At 48.5% G+C, this 22,691-nt stretch overlaps 1 protein-coding gene across 1 annotated transcript; it reads left to right on the top strand.

The window, feature by feature from the left end:
• Nucleotides 1–578: 578 nt before the first annotated feature.
• LACTBL1 (lactamase beta like 1) lies at nucleotides 579–21,008 on the top strand (the record flags this gene model as incomplete). The annotated part of the gene is made up of 7 exons (XM_079720149.1): nucleotides 579–599; nucleotides 8,625–8,760; nucleotides 9,967–10,076; nucleotides 12,125–12,282; nucleotides 13,302–13,540; nucleotides 17,861–17,966; nucleotides 20,027–21,008. 7 exons carry the CDS (start codon nucleotides 579–581, stop codon nucleotides 21,006–21,008), a joined length of 1,752 nt encoding a protein of 583 aa, XP_079576275.1.
• Nucleotides 21,009–22,691: the final 1,683 nt, after the last annotated feature.

Below are 22,691 nucleotides of genomic sequence, written 5' to 3'. Positions count from 1 at the left end.
CTGGAACACGGGGGCTCCCAGAGGCACTGGCCAACCATGGCTGGGTCTGATTTGCCCCGTCCTTCCTGAGTCTTCCAGAAGAGGGTGAGTTGGGACCAAGCACCCACGGGTCTGACAGGGTTGTTTCTGAGGCTTGAAGAAGGAGGAGGAGCTGGAAGCAGAGGCAATGGCAGGGAGGGTGACCAATTGTCCCAGTTTCCCCTGGACTGAGGGGTCTGGGACTTTGAGTGCTGAAATCAGGACAGACTGGGCAGACCTGTACAGTTGGGGTTTTTTTGAGTTTGTTTCCCCTTGCCTTTGAGGTGGAGCTTCATGAAATGGAGACATGGTCCCTACCCTAGAAAACCTCATAGTCTGATGGGGAAACAACATGGGAAGATGCATTAGTGTCCGGGAAACAGCGAGGACTTCTGGGTGCAAATCCCCCATCCTTGTCTTCTTGCATTTCTCCAGCCCCCTCCTCTCTTTTCCAGCCTCCAGGACCTCTCTTTGCCTTCACTGCACTGACTCAGTTTCCTGTTCACAGGGTCTCCTGGGCTATAGAGCTGACTCCTCAAGGGGCTGGAATCTTCCACGCCATGGAGAGAATGAAGACCCAGGTGAGGCATAGCCCCACAAAGGCTTGCTTCAAACATTGACCTAAATCATAAATCACCCCTCTATCACCTTCATTGTCATCACTAACGTTTCTAGAGTTTGTACCGCAGGCCAGGAACCATTTCAAGTGTTTGCTGTGTATTAACTCATCAAATTCTCAAAACAAACCAGAAACAGATCCTCTTCTTTTTTCTGTCTCAAGGGCCCTGACTGGAGTGCCCCCAACTCATCCCCAACTACCTGTTCAATGAAGCTTTCCTCCCCCTCCCACCCCGAGGCTGAGCTCATGGGTACCTCAGAGCCCCCAGAGTCCTCTGACATGATTGGTTTACATCTCTCTCCCAGAGAAATTATTATGACCACACTAGCTACCAGTCTGTGAGTAGCTAGTTTCAAAGGGCTTTGCATGCATTTTCTCATTTACCCTCATCTAAATTCTATGAGGTGTAGGAATGATGGCCATTCTCATTATACAGACAAGGAAACTGAGACTCAAAGAGGGGAAGTCATTGGTCCACAACTAATAAGGGCACAGCCAGAATCAAGTCCCAGGCCCCAGAGCCCTTGTGTCTGACCTCTTCACCATCCTGCCGGCTCCATGAGGGACAGATGTTAGCCAAAGGGCGTAGCACTGTGCCCAGCACACAGCCAGATCCTGGAGATTGTATTCTGAATGAATGACTGGACAGGGAGTGCTGTCCCAGAGTGGCCAGTCAGGAGAAAAAAGGTGAAGGTTTCTGGGCTGCAGACCACCAGGGGAAGGAGCTGGGTGACCCGCGTTATGGGTGGGGTTTGGGAGAGCCTGGATCTCCCTGAGCAACCCCTCCGCCAGCGTTTTCCAGCTGGGAAGAGAGAGGGGAGAGATGCCAAGTGACATCTGCAAGTGCCAATATGAGCAGCTGGTGAGCACCTTCGACATTAAATACTGACCCCACCTTTGTGTCTATTGGAATAAATTCTGAGACTGGAGACAGACATGAGATGAGGCTGGGCCCCAGAGGAGGGCTGCACATTGGGGATGCAGAGAACCCAGTCACATGTTGGGGTGGGGGGGATGCATAGACAGGGCTAGAATCCCAGCTCCATCATCCACTGCCCATGACCTCATTGAGTCATCGAATATCTGTGAATTTCATTCTGCTCCTGAAAATGAGAGGATGATGCTGTGCCACAGGTACTTGTTAAGTGAGATCAGGCTGCCCTCGACCAGGGCACCCTCACAGGGCTTGCCCCAGTGGCCCTTTGCTCATGCTCAAAGAGGGGCACCTTCTTACTCCCCTCCCACACAAACCCACGGCAATGCCAGAGAGCCTCCCCATTCACTCCTGCGGCTGAGGCACAGACTTGTGTCTGGTGTCACTCCTCTGACACCCAGGTGGAGACAACCTAATGCTCTCGGGATCTTTAATGGCTTCGTTTAAAAAAACCTGAAGTACAGTTTATATGCATTAAAATTCACTCTTTTAGGTGTACAGCTCCATGTGTTTTGACAAATACATATGGCCCTGTAACCACCATCACAATCAGGATAGAGAACAGTTTCATCACCTTCCCAAATTCCCTTCTGCCCTGTTGTAGTCTATACCATCCCTACTCCCAGGTGGCCATCGATTTGTTTTCTGTCCTTGAAGTTTTGCCTTGTCCAGAGTGTTATGAAAATGGAATTATAAAGTCTGTAGCCTTTTTTTAAAAAATGTTTTTTAAATTTATTTGTTTATCTATTTGGCTGCACTGGGTCTTAATTCCAGCACATGGGATCTTTGTTGCTGCGGGCCACATCTTCATAGTGGCATGCCAGATCTTTGTTGCTGCATGCTGGATCTTTAGTTGAGGCATGTGGGATCTTTAGTTGTGGCATGTGGGATCTTCAGTTTCAGTATGAGAACTCCTAGTCGTGGCAAGTGGGATCTAGTTCCCTGACCTGAGCCCCCTGAATTGGGAGTGCAGAGTCTTAGCCACTGGACCACCAGGAAAATCCCTATGGTCTGTAGCCGTTTGAGTCTGGCTTCTTTCACTTAGCATAATGTATTTAAAATTCATCCGCATGATTGAGTATATCAATAGTTTGTTCCTCTACATTGCTGAGTAGTATTCTATTGCATGGATGTACCATAGTTTGTCTATTCATTCACCAGTTGAGGGACTTTTCCGATCTTTAGAAATTATGAATAAAGAATGGCTTTAGGGCTTCCCAGGTGGCACAGTGGTTGAGAGTCCGCCTGCCAATGCAGGGGACGTGGGTTCGTGCCCCGGTCCGGGAGGATCCCACATGCCGTGGAGCAGCTGGGCCCGTGAGCCATGGCCGCTGAACCTGCGTGTCCGGAGCCTGTGCTCCGCAGCCTGTGCTTCGCAGCGGGAGAAACCACAACAGTGAGAGGCCCATGTACTGCAAAACAAAAACAAAAACAAAACAAAACAAAACAAAAAAAGAATGGCTTTAATGTGAACCCTAAATTCTATAGCTGGAAGATACTTTTGAAGTCAAATGAGGTTTCCAGATGTAAAAGTAAACTCTTTGTAAATAACCCAGCCCTCTCCAACAGTTAAAGAAGTGGCGGTTCAGAGAGGGGAAGGGACTTGTCCAGAGTTATAACTGACTCAGGAGGTAGGGCTGAGATTTGAACCCAAGTCTTTCAACTTTCAGGACAACATAAAGTTCAAAATATACTTCCTGAGAACCTGCCAGAGCCAGGTGGAGTGCCAGGTGTTGCAGGCATCAAAGCCAAGATCTTGGTGCTGGAGACACTCACCGCCTTATCAGTAATCAAGAAAATGCAAACTAAAAGGAGGAATGAGAATCACAGGTGGTGAAAGTATAAATTGGAACAACTTTGGAGAGCAACTGGACAGTATCTGGTTAAGCTGAAGATGGCCATATCTTACCACCCAGATATTTCACTCCCAACTCAAATGTATAAAATACTCACGTCTTTAAGGCAGCCTGGCCCCAGAGTGTCCATGCTCTAACTATTACACTATGAAGTATAGTCATACCCAGCATACTCTATAGAAGTTAAAATGGATAATCCAGAACTACATGTATCAAATTGGAAAAAAAGTAAGCTGAAGGAGGATAATACAGTAGGATGTCATTTATTTAAGTTTTAAAATGTGAAAAACAATACTATGTGTTGCTTATGGATCCATAAACACATAGTAAAGGAATAAAAACATGCATGATAATGGTAAACACCAAGATCAGAATGGGTGTCACATGTGGGGAGAGGGGGAGAAGACTGAGATCTGCAAAGGGGACAGAGGGCTTCAACTCTACCTACAATGTTTTATTTTCATGCATTCATTCATTTAACAAATATTTATTAGGGACTGCTATGTTCCAGGGACTGTTCTAGTCACTGGGAATAGTACAGTGAATGAAACCAAAAAAGTCCCTGTTTTCTAATGGGATGGGATGAATAGACAACAGACTAAATAAGTAACATAGTATTTTAAATTTTTTAAATTTTTTATTATTTAAAAATTTTATTTATTTGGCTGCACCAGGTCTTTAGTTGTGTCACGCAGGATTTTTTTTTCCCTTTTTTTGGTTGCAGCACGCAGCATCTTTGGTTGCAGCACGTGGGATTTTTAGTTGCGGCATGTGGGATCTAGTTCCCTGACCAGGGATCGAACCCAGGCCCACTGCACTGGGAGCACGGAGTCTTAATCATTGGACCACCAGTGAAGTCCCTAGTATTTTTTAAATATGAGGAAAATACGGTAAAATGTTAAGATTTAACAAAGTTGGATGGTGGGTGCTCATTATATTCTCCATCTATTCTTCTCTATGCTTGAAATATTTCATGAACTTAACAGGCCAGCAGGGCTTGGTGAATGGCTGGGGGTGGGGATTGAGGGGCAAGGAGGGACCAGGGGAAGACCCTGAAATTTCTAGCTTGTGTGACTTGGTGGAAGCAGGTGCCATAAAGTGATGTTGAAAATATTAGAGAAGGAGGAGGAGGGAAGATAAGCAAGTTTTGCCCTGTATGTTGGTTTCAGAGGTGTGGGGACTTCCAGGTGGAAATATCTGGTAGGCAGTTGAAAATGGTAGTCTCAAGTTCAGGGGAGAGAGCTGGGCAGAAGCTGTAGAATCAGTAATCATTAGCACATGGCTGGTATCCTTGTGCCTTGAGATCACCTGGGGAAATTACGTCTTTCAAGAAATTTGTCCGTGTCATTTATTTATTTATTTATTTATTTTTTTTGTGGTACGCGGGCCTCTCACTGTTGTGGCCTCTCCCGTTGCGGAGCACAGGCTCCGGATGCGCAGGCTCAGCAGCCATGGCTCACGGGCCCAGCCGCTCCGCGGCATATGGGATCCTCCCAGACCGGGGCACGAACCCGTATCCCCTGCATCGGCAGGCAGACTCTCAACCACTGCGCCACCAGGGAGGCCCTGTCCGTGTCATTTAAATTGTCAAATGGATTGGCATAACATTGTTCACAATACTTTCCTGTAGGATCTGTAGTGGTGGCCCTCTTCCACTTCTGATTTGGTAATTTGTCACCTAGGGATTGTGTGTGTACTGAGGAAAGAGGAGGAGGGAAGCCAGGTACACTATGTTTGTAGGACAGAGGGGAAGGAGGAGCCCTTGGAAAGGGAGATGGGGAAAGAATAGTGAATGCAAGATTTGGTTAATACCCACCTCCTCTGAAAAGTGTAATCCCCAATAGGGTATGAAACATTTTTTCCCTGTTTATCAGTATATCTCTAATATCTGGCTCAGTGCCTAGCACATAGTAGGCATTCAATTATAGCTAATGCATTATATAGTGTTTACCATGTGCCCAGCACTGTTCTAAGTGATTTATAAATATTAACTCATTTAATCCTTGCAACTGAATACAAGTAGGTACTATTATAAAAAATCATTATTGTGATATAATTCACATACCATAACATTCACCAATTTTGTGTAGAATTCTGTGGTTTCTAGCATATTCACAATGTTGTATAACCAGCACCACAATCAATTTTAGAATATTTTCATTACCCCCCAAAAGAAAACTATCCCTTACCAGTCACTCCCCATTCCCCTATACCTCCAGCCACTGGCAACCACTAATCTACTTTCTGTCTCTATGGATTTGCCTATTCTGGACATTTAATATAAATGGAGTCATATAACACGTGGCCTTTTGTGGCTGGATTTACTATGTTTTCAAGGTTCGTCCATGTTGTACTACTTCATTCCTTCTTATGGCCAAATAATATTCCAGTGGATATACCACATTTTGATTACCCATTCATCATTTGATAGACATTTGGTTTGTTTCCACTTTTTTGCTATTATGATAATGTTGCTATGGACATTCAAGTACACATTTTTTTTTTTTTGCGGTATGCGGGCCTCTCACTGTTGTGGCCTCTCCCGTTGTGGAGCACAGGCTCTGGATGCACAGGCTCAGTGGCCATGGCTCACGGGCCTAGCTGCTCCGCGGCATGTGGGATCTTCCTGGACCGGGGCACGAACCTGTGTCCCCTGCATCGGCAGGCGGACTCTCAACCACTGCGCCACCAGGGAAGCCCTCAAGTACACATTTTTGTGTGAGCATATGTCATCTCATTCACCAGGGTCAGTAGAGATAGCCTAGTGGTTAAGGATGCCAGATTCTGGAGCCACCCTGTATGGGTTCAAGGTCCAGTTCTGCCACATAATACTGTGTGGTTTTGGGTAAATGGCTTAGCATATGTGACACTCAGCTTCCTCACTTGTAAACTAGTGATAATAATAATACTGTCTCATGGGATATTGTGAGAGTTAAATGATTTAATGTGTATAATATACATTAAAGTCCTTAGAATATTGCCCCTCACACAGGTGCTTTCTATGTTTTTTGTCTCAAAACAACTTTGCAAGGGTATTACCTTTCCTACTTTACAAATGAAGAAACTGGGAGTTGCCAAAGGTTTTATGGGTCTTAGGGTGATGTATCCTGGATTTGAATGTGGGTTTTGCTTTGCAAGGGTATCTTCTGTGACTGAACATTTCAGAGGCCCGAGTTTGAGACCCAGCTCTCCAGCAGCTGGCTGATTCTCACTCTTTGATGATCTGTACTACTCTCACCCACTCACTCAGCAAATCCTCACCACGCCCTGAGCACAGGTCAGCCACTGAGCACAGCAGAGAGATTGTGCAGAGTTGGGCTGGCCAGGAGAGCTAGGCCTTAAACACCAGCATGCTAGCTCCCCGAGGGCAGGAATTCTGATACTGGTACACTGCTGAGCCCCCAGGGCCTGGAACAGTGCCTCTCATCTAGTAGATGCTCAATATAGAGTTGTTGAAAGGATGAATAAATGAAACAGGGCCCTCAATCCTGGGACAAGGGTCCTGAATCTTGAATTCCTTCCCAGTTCTCTCATTCTGCAGGCCCTCTAGGAGGGACAGAGAAGGATTAGGGGAGACCAGGGAAGAGTCCTTTCACATCACAATTTAGGTTACAGCAGCAATGAAGATAGTTCAAAAGAGACATGACACATTAAGACATAAAGGTGGAGAGTCAGGCAGATTGGATCTGAATCCCAGCTTTGCCACTGCCTTGCTCTGTGACCTTGAGCAAGTCACCTAACCTCTGTGAGCCTCATTTTATCACCTCTAAAATGAAAGTTCCCAAACCAACTTCATGAACAGACTATGAAATGTGGTAAGATAATACCTGTTATGTGAATAGCACAGGGCCAGGCTTAAACCTGGCACTCAACATATGATGTTTATTATTTTTTAGACAAGTCCTTTCCTTCCTGTAACTTCAGTTTGCCGACCTGGAAATGAGAAGGTTCAACAAATGACTGTGAAGGCTCTTCCAGAACTTTGGTTGAGCAGGCCACAGACAGAGATCAAATGCTAGCTCTGCAACTAGCTGTGCGACCCTGGGGAAGTCACTTAACTTCTCTGAGCCTCATCTGTAACATCAGGGCACTAAGGGCACCTACCTCACAGGGTGCCATGATGCGCCTCTTAAAAGGCTTTTAGCGCCGTGTCTGGGACACTAACTGGAGGTGGTACTGTGTTTCCAGGATTCTAAGTTGGCTGTGAGGGAATACACGGTTCTTCTTGGGGGCCAGGTTGCCACACACACTCTCTCTTTAGATTCCTTGCCACCTCCCCACGCGGCCTCTTCCTCCTCCCTCTCTTGGACTTTAGGCCTTGGTCTCGTCGTCTTGTGCTCCCTGCTTCCTGCCCTCGCCCACCTCCCAAGCCGCACTTGCTCAGCCCCCTGCACCTGTCTGAGGAAAAGGCCCCATTTCTCTGAGCTCCACCCTTTCTTGAGCTCTCCAGGCAGGTCCTTTTCACTGCAACGGTTTTTATACTCACTTGGCAGAGAAACATGGGGGGCGTGGCGATGAGACCAGCCACAGCTGGGAGACACCAGCCACACACTGGGAGCCTTACGCAGGCCCGCTGCAAGAACACACCGCTGGTGGAGGCTTGGGAAAGCGGGTGTTTGGCGAGGCATGGGTCGAAGCGAGTCTCCTGGGAAGACTTGTCCTGTGTTCTCAGGACCCACAACATGTACCGAGCAACCAGGATAAACCAGAGGCCATGGAGGACAGAGAGTGAGGAAGTGGCCTCTCCCTTGGAGAACTCACACTCCGTAAGGTGGATCAGCTAACAGTTGTAGAACAACTGTATTAGAGAGAAAGCTGGATTTGCACCACAACGGAGCCTTGTGCCTACTGCCCTGTTGGGGACTTGGGTGAGGAGAGTTGGGGAAGGCTTCATGGAGGAGGTGGCATTTCAGCTCGTCTTAGAGGTTCCACTAAGTACACAGGAGAGAGAGGGCACACCCTGCAGAGGGAACAGGCTATGCAAAGGCACAGAGGTGCAGAGGTACCTATGGGGCAGAGCTGTTGAAGGGGCAATACTGGGAAGGCCCTTGGTTTTACAGGTGTGAAACTTACCCCAAGCTGTGGGCTCTCCTGATGTCTGGGGGAACCTAAGGCATAGGAGGGGCCAGGGCAGGGGTCCCTCTCTCCTCCCTCTTGCTGACCCCCTTGGGGGTGTGCTTTGTCCTTCGCCTTGCAGGCTGGCCGGCAGCTCAGCCTGCTGAAAGTGAAAAAGAAGTGGCTCTTCCCAGTTTCCTGCAGCTTCTTCTTCGTGCTCTCTGTGCTCATGACTGGCTGCTTCCTGTGGCAGTATTACCTCCCCAAGCTGAAGACCGGTGAGTGCAGGAACATCCTTGAGTTTCCCCCCATCCCTGGAGGTCCCTGTGGGCTTTGAGCTGCCACTCCTGATCTGAGGCAGGAGGGAGGACCATAAGATTCAGACTCAGAAGCTCTGGCGTCCATTCTGACTCCAGCTCTCACTAACTGTGCATCTTCAGGCCAGTCATGTGACCCCTCTGCACCTCGATGCCCTTCTGTAGTAACTGAGGATCTAATACCACTGGGGGTTCCTTAAGCCACCGACTCCAGGGGTAAAACTCAGGGTCCCCCCAAAAGTGAAAACAGTGTTTCTCTTGCTCTTCCTTTGGCCCCCAAGGTGGGATCTCCAGGCCCTACCTCCCTTTAAAGGCACTGCCCCAGCTATATCTAAGACCCCGGGAGGAACATGTCCACGTGTCCACGGACAGCAGCTGCCATTTCTTGGTCTCTCCATCCTGGGCTGGTCAAGGCTCAACAAATGAACCACCACTGCTGGTAATGCCAGGCTCATGCCCTAGGGCCAGCCCTCCCACATGGCACAGCCTCACCACAAGGTACCAGCCATGGGCAGCCAGGGGCAAAGGGCAGAGCATGCCCAAGAGGAGACAGCACAGTCCCACACTCACTACCTGCTGCTTGGCCTTCGAGACACCAATCAGGCCACAGGTGCCTGTTGGTAGCCCTTCTCTCTTTGCATGAGGAGCTTCCTCCCTCCATGTGGTCAGCAGACTTAGACAAGTTCCAGCTCTGTGGGGCAGGCTCAGCCACGTCTCTACTGTTCCCCTTTCTCCAGTTCTGATTATATATTTGGGTGGAGAAGTGGACTCAGGGCCCCACTTAGGCTTCAGGCTTAAACCACCAGGAACAACTCATTTCATCCCCAGAGCTGTGCATCCGGGCATTAGGGTTTGAGTCCCATCCTACTTTTGTCCAGGTGTGTGGCTTTCTTGGAACCGCAGGGGGAAGGTGTGGACCTGGGAAGGGCAGGGCAGGATTCAGCCTGTGAGACCATCACAACGGCCTCCAGACCTCCCTGCATCCTCTAAGGATAGTGTGGGGTGGTAAGGGTGTGAGAACCCCCCAAGAGTACAAGAACCACTCTTCTCTAAACCTTCCACTGCCTCCTGAGATCACCCAGAAGTGGGAGAAGACCCAGTGGGCGATGGCCCCTAGACTACTAACCTGATCTCTGCCCTCCACTCACCATGTGATGTTCCCTCCAGGTTCCTTGGGACCAGAGGTGACTTCTGCCCCCATGAGGATGTGTCCCCAGCACCCTGAGCCTGTGCCCCTGGCCCACCCCCTCCCCGTGTTGAAGGAGGCCCTGAAAAAGGTCAGTGATGATCCAGGAGAGAACTGGCTGCGTGGGCTAGGCCCGGTTGATGAAGGGGAGGGCATATCCTCTGCGCTGGTAGTGGCATGCATTCATTCATTCATTCAACATATAATTCTTCTTTTTTTTAATTAATTTATTTATTTGGCTGCACTGGGTCTTAGTAGTGGCACACGGGATCTTCGCTGTGGCATGCATGCGGGATCTTTAGTTGCAGCGTGTGGGATCTAGTTCCCTGACCAGTGATCGAACCCAGGCCCCCTGCATTGGGAGTGCAGAGTCTTAGCCACTGGACCACCAGGCATGCCTCCCAACATATAATTCTTGAGCACTTACTCTGCGCTACACACCAGGGTTATGGCAGGAGAAGATACTGTCCTGCTCTCAAGAAGCTACTAGTCTTGGAACAGTCAAGATAGTAAACATTTATAACACAGGGGTAAGAGTGAGGTTAGAGAAAGTTTAGGGTACATGGTGACACAAAGGAACTGGACTTGGGGTCAGGGAAGGCTTCTGGAGGAAGTGGTGTCTAAACTGAGAGGTGAACAAGGAGTAGATACCCAGAGGATATGTGTGTGTATAATGAGGGAGCTTGGGGGTGTGAAAGGTGTGCTTTAGATAGAGGGAACAGCGTGTGCAAAGGCCCAGAGGCAGCAGAGTCAGTATGAGGCATATACAGAGAGGAAATTCAGTCTGGTGGGGCCATAAGTGGGGGTGGAGAAAGATGAGATGGGAGAGGATCACAGAGGCCATTGAAAGATTATTAAAGACCCCACAACACAACTTTTACCATTGCAGAATGGCTTAACACTAGAGGGGGCTGTCAGCCAGCTCTTGTCTGTGCCATTCTGCCATTCAGACCCTACCCACTTGGGTCACTCACCTTAGGAGACACAGATCAGAAGTGTATGTGCAGCAGCCTGGTGGTGGTGGTGGGAGATGGTTTGAAACTTCATCCGAGGAACAGCTGAAGGGAAGGAGGGTGATGTGTCCACATAAGAGCAGGCGTGGGCCAGTGCAGAGAGACATAATCACTGCCTGCAAATACACAAAAAGCTTTTGTGAAGGAGAGAGAGCAGAAGCGTGCTATTTGGCTCCCAGGGGTCAGAGTAATTAAAAAAAAATAAAGCAACAATAATAACCATAGCAGCCTTCTAGTGAGCACCTGGTACATGCCACGCACTGTGCTAACTTCTCTATGTTACCACCTTGTGAATCCCTAGCTAAAGAGGAGGAAACTGAGGCACAGAGAGGCAAAGTTAGTGCAGGGGTGGAAACTACAGGTAGACTGAGCTCAATTCAGGGAATGTAAAATCTCTTGGCAAGGAGGTGCTGGAGTTAGCCTAGGGTTCTAATCCTGATTCCACTAGCCATTAACCACCGGGGCAAGTCACTTCATATCTCAAATTTTCTCACCTGTAAAATGGGGAGAAATAAGCAATGACTTATGAGGATTAAGTGAGACAATGTATGAAAATCATTTTATACTGTGTCTGGCATGTTGTAAATGTCCAGTAAATGTTAGCTGTTAATCACCATCATTATACTACATAACTGAAAATAATGAGGTATTTTCAATAAATGTTCAAAGACAGTGTTAGGAGCCCTCTATAAATACTGAATCCCCCAACACTAGGGGGTCAGACTCAGCTTGTTGGAGGTTTTTTAGGGCATCAGACACAGGTTTGATTAAATCAGGGGTTTTAACCCCTCCTTCCTCTTACGTATTTTCAAGGAAATGTTTCTTTGAACAAAAGTCTTATGAGGAAAACTTATATACAGAACAGTTTCCAGGGGATCTACTCTGATTGCAGCTGGGTGGGGTCCCCACCACATGGGACAAGGTCTGAGAACCTGAGGTCTGGAGGCTCACTGGGCTCCCTTCCAACCACTAGGGGGAGAGAATGGAGGGGAGTCAGGCAGGGGGTGCTGTGTACAAGGTGTGGTACGTGAATGGCACGGTGTACAGAACCACATGGGGCCTGTGGGTGGGGAGAGGGGCCAGTCTCTGCACCTGTACTCTGAGCCACCCGCTCTTCTCTTCCAAGGTGGACAGGATCCTGCGCCAGGCACTGTCTGCCCCAGGCCTGGCTGCTATGTCTGCAGTTGTCATCCACAACGACACTGTCCTCTGGACCGGGAACTTTGGGAGGAAGAATGGTTCAGACCCAGCTTCTGGGCCCCCCAATGAGTACACCATGTACCGGTCAGCTGGGGGACCACCAGGGTCTTGTGGAGGGGTCGAAGGGTGGTAGGACAAGGGGGACTTAGGAGGTAGGGGGACTCAAGAGAATCATGACTGGGGGTCTTAGCTGCCAGGGTCCTTTATTAAGTCTTGGCAATTTTATAGATGAGGAGACTGAGGTCCAGAGAGGACCAGTGAGTGTCTAACGTCACACCACAGTGGTAACAAGTCAGGAAGGAATCTCTTCTGGAGAGCCCTTATCCTAATGCCTCCCAAACTAGAAAAGGCCCCCTTATGTCCCACGAATGTCCCAAACCCCTTCCACGTGTCACTAAAGAACCGTAACCAGTTCCTGGGCCCTCGACCTGGGTCTCTGCCAGTTGGCAGCGGTGGCCCAGATGGAAGCAACTTGGGACAATCTGCTGCACACCCAGAGTCTCCCCTCCTGGGTGCTGCCTGTAGGATCCTCAAAGCTCACAGCACCAAGTGAACACATTTGCTCCCTGAGATACTGTGAGGATTGCAGGGCTTCCATTCACACTGCACCTGCTATGTGCCAGGCACAGGGCAACAATTATATTTGTTATCACTTACTGAGCACTTACTACCTTCCAGGTGTGTTGCCAGGCACTTTGCAAGCACAGTCTTGTTCGATCCTTTCTACAACCCATAAAACAGACAATGAAACGGAATCTCAGAAAGGTCTAGCACTTGCCCAAGGCAACTCAGCTGGTGAGAGGCAGAGATAGGATCCTAACCCAGGTCTGTCCCAGAGAGGGAAGTGCCTGGTGAAGGGCCTGGCATGGGGGAGGTGCTCGAGAGTGTCCATCTGGCCCAGCCCCACTGCCCCTGGTAAGTTCTCAAGCATCCCAAAAGCATTCTACAGAGGCTGGTGGATTTCTGTCTGAGATGCTGAATAAGGGTGGACTCAGTGCTTTCCTAATTATACTAGAAAGTTGGAGGCTGGGGGTGCAGGGTGGAGGTGGGTTGTGAAGCCAACAGGATGCCCTCTGCACCCTTGTGCCCCCCACATTGTCCAGGATCTCCAGCATCTCCAAGATCTTTCCCGTGCTGATGCTGTACCGCCTGTGGGAGGAGGGCATCGTGGCCTCTCTAGATGACCCTCTGGAGCGGTACGCCGGCACCTTCACCATTAACAACCCACTGGGCATGGCATCAGCCCCCGAACAAAAGAGCCTGATGGATGGTCTGGAGGAGGTGGGCCCAGCCCCAAGGCCTTCACCCGTCACCCTCCGAAGGATGGCCAGCCAGCTCTCAGGTGAGTGGCTCTGAACTTAATGTAGCTCAGCCCAAACCATTTCAGGTAGGGGAACCAAGGAGCAGGTTCTCATCCAGCCAGGCTGGGCCCACTCTCTGCTCTGCTTCCTGAACTGGCCATAGCTCCCTCTCATCCTTCCTGGGTGGTGGGCCAGGGGTAGAAAGATCGGGTGAGTTAAAAACTGAGGTGAAACCTGGGAATTTAGGTCAAGTGGACAAATGAGGAGCTGTTGGAAGGTCAAAAGCAAGCTACAGGTCAAGATCTGCTTATTAGATCAACAACAAGTCAACAAGTGAATATTTGTTGACAATTCTATAAATTATGTATTTTATATATAATTTGAATATAATATATATTCTACAATTATACGTTAATTTCCCTTAATATATAAACCATTACAAAGACCAAGAACCCAACAGAAAAATGGGTAAAGTATAGGAACAGAACAGACAGTTCACAGAAAAGGAATATAAATGGCTCTTAAGAATATTAAAAAATATTAAAAGATGCTCAACCTCATTCCTAACAAAATAAATGCAAATTAAATCTCCTGAGAGACATTTTCCTCTTATCAGATTGGTAAAGGTCATGATGGTGGGTGTACTGAGTTGGTGAAGTTATGGTGAAATAGGCCCTCTTATACATCAGTGGTGGAAATTTAAATTGGTGCAACTTGGGACTTCCCTGGCGGTCCAGTGGTTAAGACCCTGTGCTTCCACTGCAGGGGGCACAGGTTTGATCCCTGGTCGGGGAACTAGGATCCCGCGTGCTGTGCTGCACGGCCAAAAAAAAAGAAAAAAAAATTGGTGCAACCTGTGTGGAGGGCAATTGGTAATACCTATCACAAAAATGTATATATCCTTTGACTTAGCAATTACACTTTTAGGAAATTCTCTTACAGATGTATTCACACATGTGCGGTATGAGGTATGTACACAGTTATTTACTACAGCACTGTTTGTGATAGTGAAAAAAAAAGATTGAAACAACCTAAATATAAATAAGGGAGTAACTAAATCAACTATGACACAGTTATACAATCAGATACTATTGTAGCCCTAAAAAAATGGGTAATAACGTTCCTTGTGTACTGAGATGCACATACAATCTTAAGTGGGTAAAAAAGCTCATAACAGCATATACTGTAGCTACCATATGAATAAATAATATATACACATATAATGTATATATGTATATGAATGTATATGTATAATCCATTTGTAATGTACCTGTTATATAACATATATTTATATACACATATATTATGTGTGTGTGTATATATACAGGTATATATATAAAAATGTGTATCACATATTTTTGGAAGGGAAAGGGACTGAATCACTGGGCTGCCTCCAGGGAGGGGAACTTGGTGGCTGGGGAGAAGAGTGGGAGGAAAATTTTTCATTGTATACCCTTTGGTGTCTTTGGACTTTTGAATCATGTAAATGAATTAGTTATTAAAAACAAATTATATAATAATAATGATGATAATAAAAGATGTACTAACAAGCCAAGATGAAATCTACATGGTGGAAGGGGAAGGGCAGGCTGGGATACTGGAAGACAAAGCCAGTGAACAGGAATTGGGCAGGAATGGGTGGGAGGGGGGCTGTGCTGCATGGTGACTGACCCAGCCTAGGAGGAGAAGGCAGGCACCAGCTGCACCACCCCAAAATGCCTTCTATTGTTCATATTTGCAGTCACCAACCCATCAACTCTAGATGGTAGGAATCCATCATAAGTGCCTACTATTTCACCATTTTACAAAGTGCGTTCAGGCCTGAGGTCTCAGTCTATGGACATGGCTGGTTAGCACTCCCATTAGCAGATGGTGAACCTGAGGCTCTGCCAGATAATGGAACCTCCTGAAGTCGTCCAGGCAGGACAGGATCAGAGCCTTGGGGGAGGGCGGCCTAGTGGCTAAGGGCATGAGCACTGAAATTAATTCCAGCTGTGTGATCTTGGGTAAGTCACGTAACCTCTCTGAGCCTTGTTTTACTCTGTAAAAGGACTGGTTCATGGTATTTTGCTGTATTAAATGTGCTAATGAATGTCAAGCACTTAGCAGAGTACCTGGCACACAGCAGGTGCTTGTCAATGTAGCTCTGGTTATTACAGCCAAGGGTAGACCTAGGTTTATGGAGGTCTGATATAGATATAATTTGGGGGTCCTCTTTAAAAATACAATATTATGAATTCAAACTTGGATACAGGCCTTGGAAGCCGTCACACAGGTGAGAGGCTCTGAGGCTTTTGCTCCATGAGCCTCCTATTAAATACACTCCTGTTTATAACCTGACCCCAGGGCTCCCTCTAGGGGTACACTGTGGATTCTTCTTCAGCTGTACCCAAGGGACTCAGCACAGGGCTCTGTGTTTGTGGTCAGTTTAAAAACGCCCTACACGGGCTTCCCTGGTGGCGCAGTGATTAAGAATCCGCTTGCCAATGCAGGGGACACAGGTTCGAGCCCTGGTCCGGGAAGATCCCACATGCTGTGGAGCAACTAAGCCCGCGAGTCACAACTACTGAGCCCATGTGCCACAACTACTGAGCCTGTGCACCGAGAGCCCATGCTCTGCAACAGGAGGAAGCCACCGCCATGAGAAGCCCACAACCGCACCGAAGAGTAACCCCCGCTCGCCGCAACTAGAGAAAGCCTGCATGCAGTAACGAAGACCCAATGCAGCCAAAAATAAATAAAAATAAATAAATTAAGAAAAATGCAACCTCCCCAAAACAAACAAAAAAGCTCACCCTACGTGTCCCAAAGCCCACCAGTTGAGCATACAGCTGCTTGAATGACTCTGTTATACGTTCCCAGTATCTTTTATGATTGACCTTCACCCTAATCTAGAGCTTTCTCCCATTCTTGGAGCTTTTCATCCATTCTTAGTTAAGTTTTGTAACACCTCACAGGGAAATCACTGCAGGTACTTCAGCCCACTTCAAGGTGAGAAAGTAGAGGCTCAGAGAGGTAAAGCATATGGTTTGGGCCACACAGCAAGAAGTGTTAGAGTCAGAATTTAAACCCAGTACTTGGGACTCCATCCCTCAGCTGCTCAGGCCAAGAGCCTGGAGTTAGTTATCCCTAATTTCTCTCACTCCCACGCCCTCCACATCTCCTCCAGTAGCAAATTTTGTTGGCTCCATTATCAAAATATGTCCAGAATCCAACCACTCCTCACTCATCCAATCCACCAGCATTTAGACATGGATTTTTGCAAGTCCCCTTACAGGCTTCCTGGTGTCTGCCATTGCCCCCCAAAGTCTGTTTTCACGTAGCAGCCAGAGCAACCTTGATATATGTCAGATCACATCGCTCCTCTGCTCAAAACCCTACAGTGGCCCCATCCCAATCAGAGAAAAGGCCAAGTCTTTGCACTAGCCTATAGCACACTACAGGATCTGGTGCCTGCACCCCAATATCTCTCACCTCCAAAGTCTCCCCTTTTCTCAGTCCTCGCCAGCCACACTGGCTCTTTCCTGCTGATCCTCAAACATGCCAACAGATTACTGCCTCAGGGCCTTTGTACCTGCTCTTTCCTCTGCTCGAGACATTCTTTCCTCACAGAGCTGTGTGGCTCTCTCCCTCACCTCCTCGAGTTCTCACCTGCTCAAGGGTCACCTACCCTGTGAGGCCTTCCTCTGACCACTCTGTATAAAATAACAATCCCTCCTTTCATACATGGAATTATTTCCCTCCACAGCATGAATATTTATTTGCTTCTTGGCTGTCTCCTCTGCTAGAATGCAGACTCCACATGGGCAGGGACTTTGTTTTGTTCACTACTGAATTCCAGTACCCAGAACAGTCTTTGGCACGAAAGAGATGCTTGAACACTATTGTTGAGTGAATGGGTGGGAAGAATCCTAATCCTGTGATCCCTTCAATACTTGTCACATCCAATAAACAGAAAATTCCAAGTGGCCAGAGCAGCCAGTTCCACAAAATCTATTTGGGCAGTGACCTCAAGAATTCTATGGAATCAAATATCTATGGTTGATGATAACAATTATTTTTTGAGCAATTACTATGACCAGGAACCATGCTAAGCATTTGATTTCACCAAATCCTCACACCAGCCATATGACATAGCAATTATTTCCCTCATGTTACAGATGAGGGGACTCTGGCTCAGAGAGGTTAAATGGCTTGCCCAGTGAAACACAGGCAGGATTAGAGTCCATGCTAGAGCTTTTTTTTTAAAGGTGATTTTGTTGTTATCTCTCAACTCATGGAAGGTGGGGGAGGGGGTACAGCCAGGGCCCATCATCCCACCATCAGCTGACCCAGCAGGTCTGACCGCTGCTCCTCCCTAGGGCTGCCCCGAAGGCTCCGTTCCACTTCGCTGCTGTGGAGGGGCAGCACCCAGGAGGCCCTGAACCTGCTCAAGGATGATGTGCTGGTGGCAGACCCAGGAACCAGGTGAGCAGTGAGCCCTGATGCCCTACCAATGTTAGGAACCTCACAAGGTGACATACCCCTCCTGGGAGAGAACCTATGTCATCTCATCCTAGGTGGTCAGAGCCAGGAAAGACCTCGCAGATCACTGATGACAACCCCTGTTCCACAGCTGGGGGGACTGAGGACCATAGAGGGATGGCAGAGCAAGGCAGCAGGGAGCTGGGCCCAGATCCAGTCCTGTTTGAATCTCATGTTTTTCCCATTAATCAGCTCAACATTTATTGAACACTTACTCTGTGCTTGGAATATGTTAAACTGAGATATAGCAGCAAACGAATCCAACCGGGTCCCTCCTCCTGGAGTTTGCATTCTTCTGAGTGAACAGTGATCATTCTTATCAGTGAACAGATAAACAAGATAAATACAGACTTTGCCAAGTGCTGGAAATAAATGGGATGCTGATGAGATAGGGAGTGGATAGCTGGTGTAGCCAGCCACTGAACAGAGAAGCCCAGCTTCTGGAGCAGTGGGGCTGTGGAGCTGGACAGAGGACAGTGGCACTCCCCCGCCTCAGATGTCCCCTTCCAGGACCTGGGCAGTACTCTTTTTTTTTTTTTAATTTATTTATTTTTGCTGTGTTGGGTCTTCGTTTCTGTGCGAGGGCTTTCTCTAGTTGTGGCAAGCAGGGGCCACTCTTCATCGCGGTGCGCTTGCCTCTATTGCGGCCTCTCTTGTTACGGAGCACAGGCTCCAGATGCGCAGGCTCAGTAGTTGTTGCTCACGGGCCTAGTTGCTCTGCGGCATGTGGGATCCTCCCAGACCAGGGCTCGAACCCGTGTCCCCTGCATTGGCAGGCAGATTCTCAACCACTGCGCCACCAGGGAAGCCCCGGCAGTACTCTTTTTCCAAATTTGCCACTCTGTTTCTCCAAATGCTGAACCTGAGGCCCCACTTCTCTTAGGGAAGAAAGAATCCAGGTAAAACTTAGGCGTCTGTAGGCTAGAGTCCTCCTTCCAGCTTTGTCACTAACCTCCTGAGTGACCTTGGAGGAAGCATTTGCCTCTGTGAACCTTACCTTTCTTATCTGTAAGAAAAAGGAGGTTGGGCTAGAGTTCAGGAATATCTAAAAGGATTTGTGCATTTTCACCCATTCTTGTGCCTTCCTGAGGCACTATTTTATTTTATTTTTATTTTTTATTTTATTTATTTTTTGGTTGCGTTGGGCCTTCGTTGCTGTGTGAGGGCTTTCTCTAGTTGCGGCGAGCGGGGGCTACTCTTCCTTGTGGTGCACGGACTTATTGTGGTGGGCTTCTCTTGTTGTGGAGGATGGGATCTAGGTGTGTGGGCTTCAGTAGGTGTGGTGCACGGGCTCAGTAGTTGTGGCTTGCGGGCTCTAGAGCGCAGGCTCAGTAGTTGTGGTGCATGGGCTTAGGTGTTCCTCGGCACGTGGGATCTCCCCAGACCAGGGCTGGAACACGCGTCCCCTGCCTTGGCAGGCAGATTCTTAACCACTGAGCCACCAGGGAAGTCCCCTGAGTCACTATTTTATTAGAGATTCTGAAACTGCATCTGCTCTGGGAAAGAAAAGAGACTTCTTATGGATTATTTATGTCTGGCAAGGGAGGGGTGAAATCCTGCCTCCTATTTGTTGTCCATGGGCTAAATGATCACTATCATTATCCCCCCACCCGAACCTACCAGTCTGAGACTCTAGTTTTCCATTTGATAAAGAAAATTATACTAAAATGTAAAGGACCAAGAAGATTTGTTTTACCACTTTCCCAGGTGCATTGCCAAGCCTAGGTCTTCTCCAACCTGCTGTGTGACCCTGGGCAATTCTCTGCTCCTCTCTGGGCCTTCCTTTTTCCAGAGGTAGAATAGTGAGTTGTACTCAGTGATCTCTGAGGTCTCTGCTGGGTCTGACCATCTCCAATGCAGTGAAGCAGGTTCCTTCCCTGTCCAGCCAGTCCAATGAAACTCTGATGGCTTTGCAGACAGTCTGAGCAGGTGGGAAGGGTTTATTTAGGGCCTGGAGATGTCCATCCTAGGCTGCATCCTAGCTTCCACCCCTCCTCTTCCAGATGCCATTACAGCACGCTGGCCTTCTCGCTTCTGGCCCATGTCCTGGCAGCCCACACTGCCCAGGGTGACTACCAGCACTGGATCTTGGAGAACGTGCTGGAACCTCTGGGGATGGAAGACACAGGCTTCGATCTGACACCTCCTGTGCGTGCCCGCTTGGCAGCTGGCTTTTATGGCAGCGGGCGGCCGGCGCCGCTGTACGACCTGGGCTGGTACCGCCCATCGGGCCAGATGTACTCCACCATTGCTGACCTGGCCAAGCTGGCCATGGTGCTCCTGGGCAGCAGGCCCCAGCGGCTTCTGCGGCCTGACGCGGCTAAGACACTACTGGCGCCGCTGCTGGCCTGCCCGGGAGCCTACTTCGCCAACGAGACTGGCACACCGTGGGAGTTCCATGCGCAGCAGGGCTACCGCGTGGTGCGCAAGGACGGTGACCTGGACGGCTACGCCGCCACCTTCTCCCTGGTGCCGCCGCTGCGCCTGGGCCTCGTGTTGCTCCTGGCGGGGCCGAGGCCGCCAGGGCCTGACCTGGTGGCTCAGGCCTACGACGTGCTCCTGCCGGCTATGGAGAGGGCCCTTCGTGAGGCCACGCTCAGCCCGGCTCCGCCGCCCAGCGCGCGACCCTTCGCCGGCTACTTCACCTTTGCCAATTTGACTTTCTACGAAGTGCGCGCCGGGCCGGCGGGCGAGCTGCGCCTGCGCCAGTTCGGGCCCCGCGTGGAGGCGCTGGTGCCCCCGGCGTTCCGCACGTTGGCGCTGCGCCACCTGCGCGGCCGCGTCTTCCAGCTGCATGTGGCCCGCGAGTTTCCGTGCGCGCTGCCGCTGGGTGACTCCTGGCTGTCCCTCGAGGCCCAGCACGGGCAGCTCGTCAACTTCTACCCCTTGGACCACCACGGGCTCTCCCCCGGTTTCGACGTGCCGGGCCTCAACACGTACCGGGTGTTGCGGCTGTCTCGCAAGCCGGTATTCAAGACCCAGTAACCCCGGGCTCTCTTCAGAGCCTCCCCTTCTCTCGCCTGGCAGCTTTCCATCCTAGTTCTGCAAGGTAAGGCTGCAGGGATGTCTATTAAAGAACTAAAGAGTTGGCAAAGTGGGATAGGGCCATGCTACTCAAAAGTGTGGTCTGTGGGCCACAGCCGGTGGCGAACTGTTTGTTATCCGTGGGAGAGGAAGAGTTTACAGAAATTTAGTGAGCATTTAGAAACTTTAATAGCGAGTTGACGGAGTACTTTTATGTCTGTCGCATCTAAGAATATGGTCTAGCATTGTGTCTTTTAAAAATCAACCTTATATGTATGGAAACACAAAAGACCCCAAATAGCCAAAGCAATCTTGAGAAAGAAAAATGGAGCTGGAGGAATCAGGCTCCCTGACTTCAGACTATACTACAAAGGTAACAGTAATTAAGACAGTATGGTACTGGCACAAAAACAGAAATATAGATCAATGGAACAAGATAGAAAGCCCAGAGATAAACCCATGCACATATGGTCACCTTATTTTTTTTTTTTTTTTTTTTTTTTTGTGGTATGCGGGCCTCTCACTGCTGTGGCCTCTCCCGCTGCGGAGCACAGGCTCCGGATGCGCAGGCTCAGCAGCCATGGCCCACGGGCCCAGCCGCTCCGCGGCATATGGGATCCTCCCAGACCGGGGCACGAACCCGTATCCCCTGCATCGGCAGGCGGACTCTCAACCACTGCGCCACCAGGGAGGCCCTGGTCACCTTATTTTTGATAAAGGAGGCAAGAATATACAATGGAGAAAAGACAGCTTCTTCAATGAGTGGTGCTGGGAAAACTGGACAGCTACATGTAAAAGAATGAAATTAGAACAATCCCTTACACCATACACAAAAATAAACTCAAAATGGATTAAAGACCTAAATGTAAGGCCAGACACTATAAAACGCTTAGAGGAAAACCTAGGCAGAACACTCTATGACATAAATCACAGCAAGATCCTTTTTGACCCACCTTCTAGAGAAATGGAAATAAAAGTAAACAAATGGGACCTAATGAAACTCAAAAGCTTTTGCACAGCAAAGGAAACCATAAACAAGACGAAAAGACAACCCTCAGAATGGGAGAAAATATTTGCAAATGAAGCAACTGACAAAAGATTAATCTCCAAAATTTACAAGCATCTCATGCAACTCAATATCAAAAAAACAAACAACCCAATCCAAAAATGAGCAGAAGATCTAAATAGACATTTCTCCAAAGAAGGTATACAGATTGCCAACAAACACATGAAAGAATGCTCAACATCATTAATCATTAGAGAAACGCAAATCAAAACTACAATGAGGTATCACCTCACACCGGTCAGAATGGCCATCATCAAAAAATCTGCAAACAAATGCTGGAGAGGGTGTGGACCGTTGATGGGAATGTAAATTGATACAGCCACTATGGAGAACAGTATGGAGGTTCCTTAAAAACTAAAAATAGAACTACCATACGACCCAGCAATCCCACTGCTGGGTATATATACCCTGAGAAAACCATAATTCAAAAAGAGTCATGTACCACAATGTTCACTGCAGCTCTATTTACAATAGTCATGTCATGGAAGCAATGTAAGTGTCCATCGACAAATGAATGGATAAAGAAGATGTGGCACATATATACAATGGAATATTACTCAGCCATAAAAAGAAACAAA

This window comes from Hyperoodon ampullatus (assembly GCF_949752795.1).
Source record: "Hyperoodon ampullatus genome assembly, chromosome: 2".
In the NCBI taxonomy this organism is placed as follows: domain Eukaryota; kingdom Metazoa; phylum Chordata; class Mammalia; order Artiodactyla; family Ziphiidae; genus Hyperoodon; species Hyperoodon ampullatus.
The sequence above is the reverse complement of the archived record's forward strand: the minus strand, read 5'-3'. Positions and strand labels throughout refer to the sequence as shown.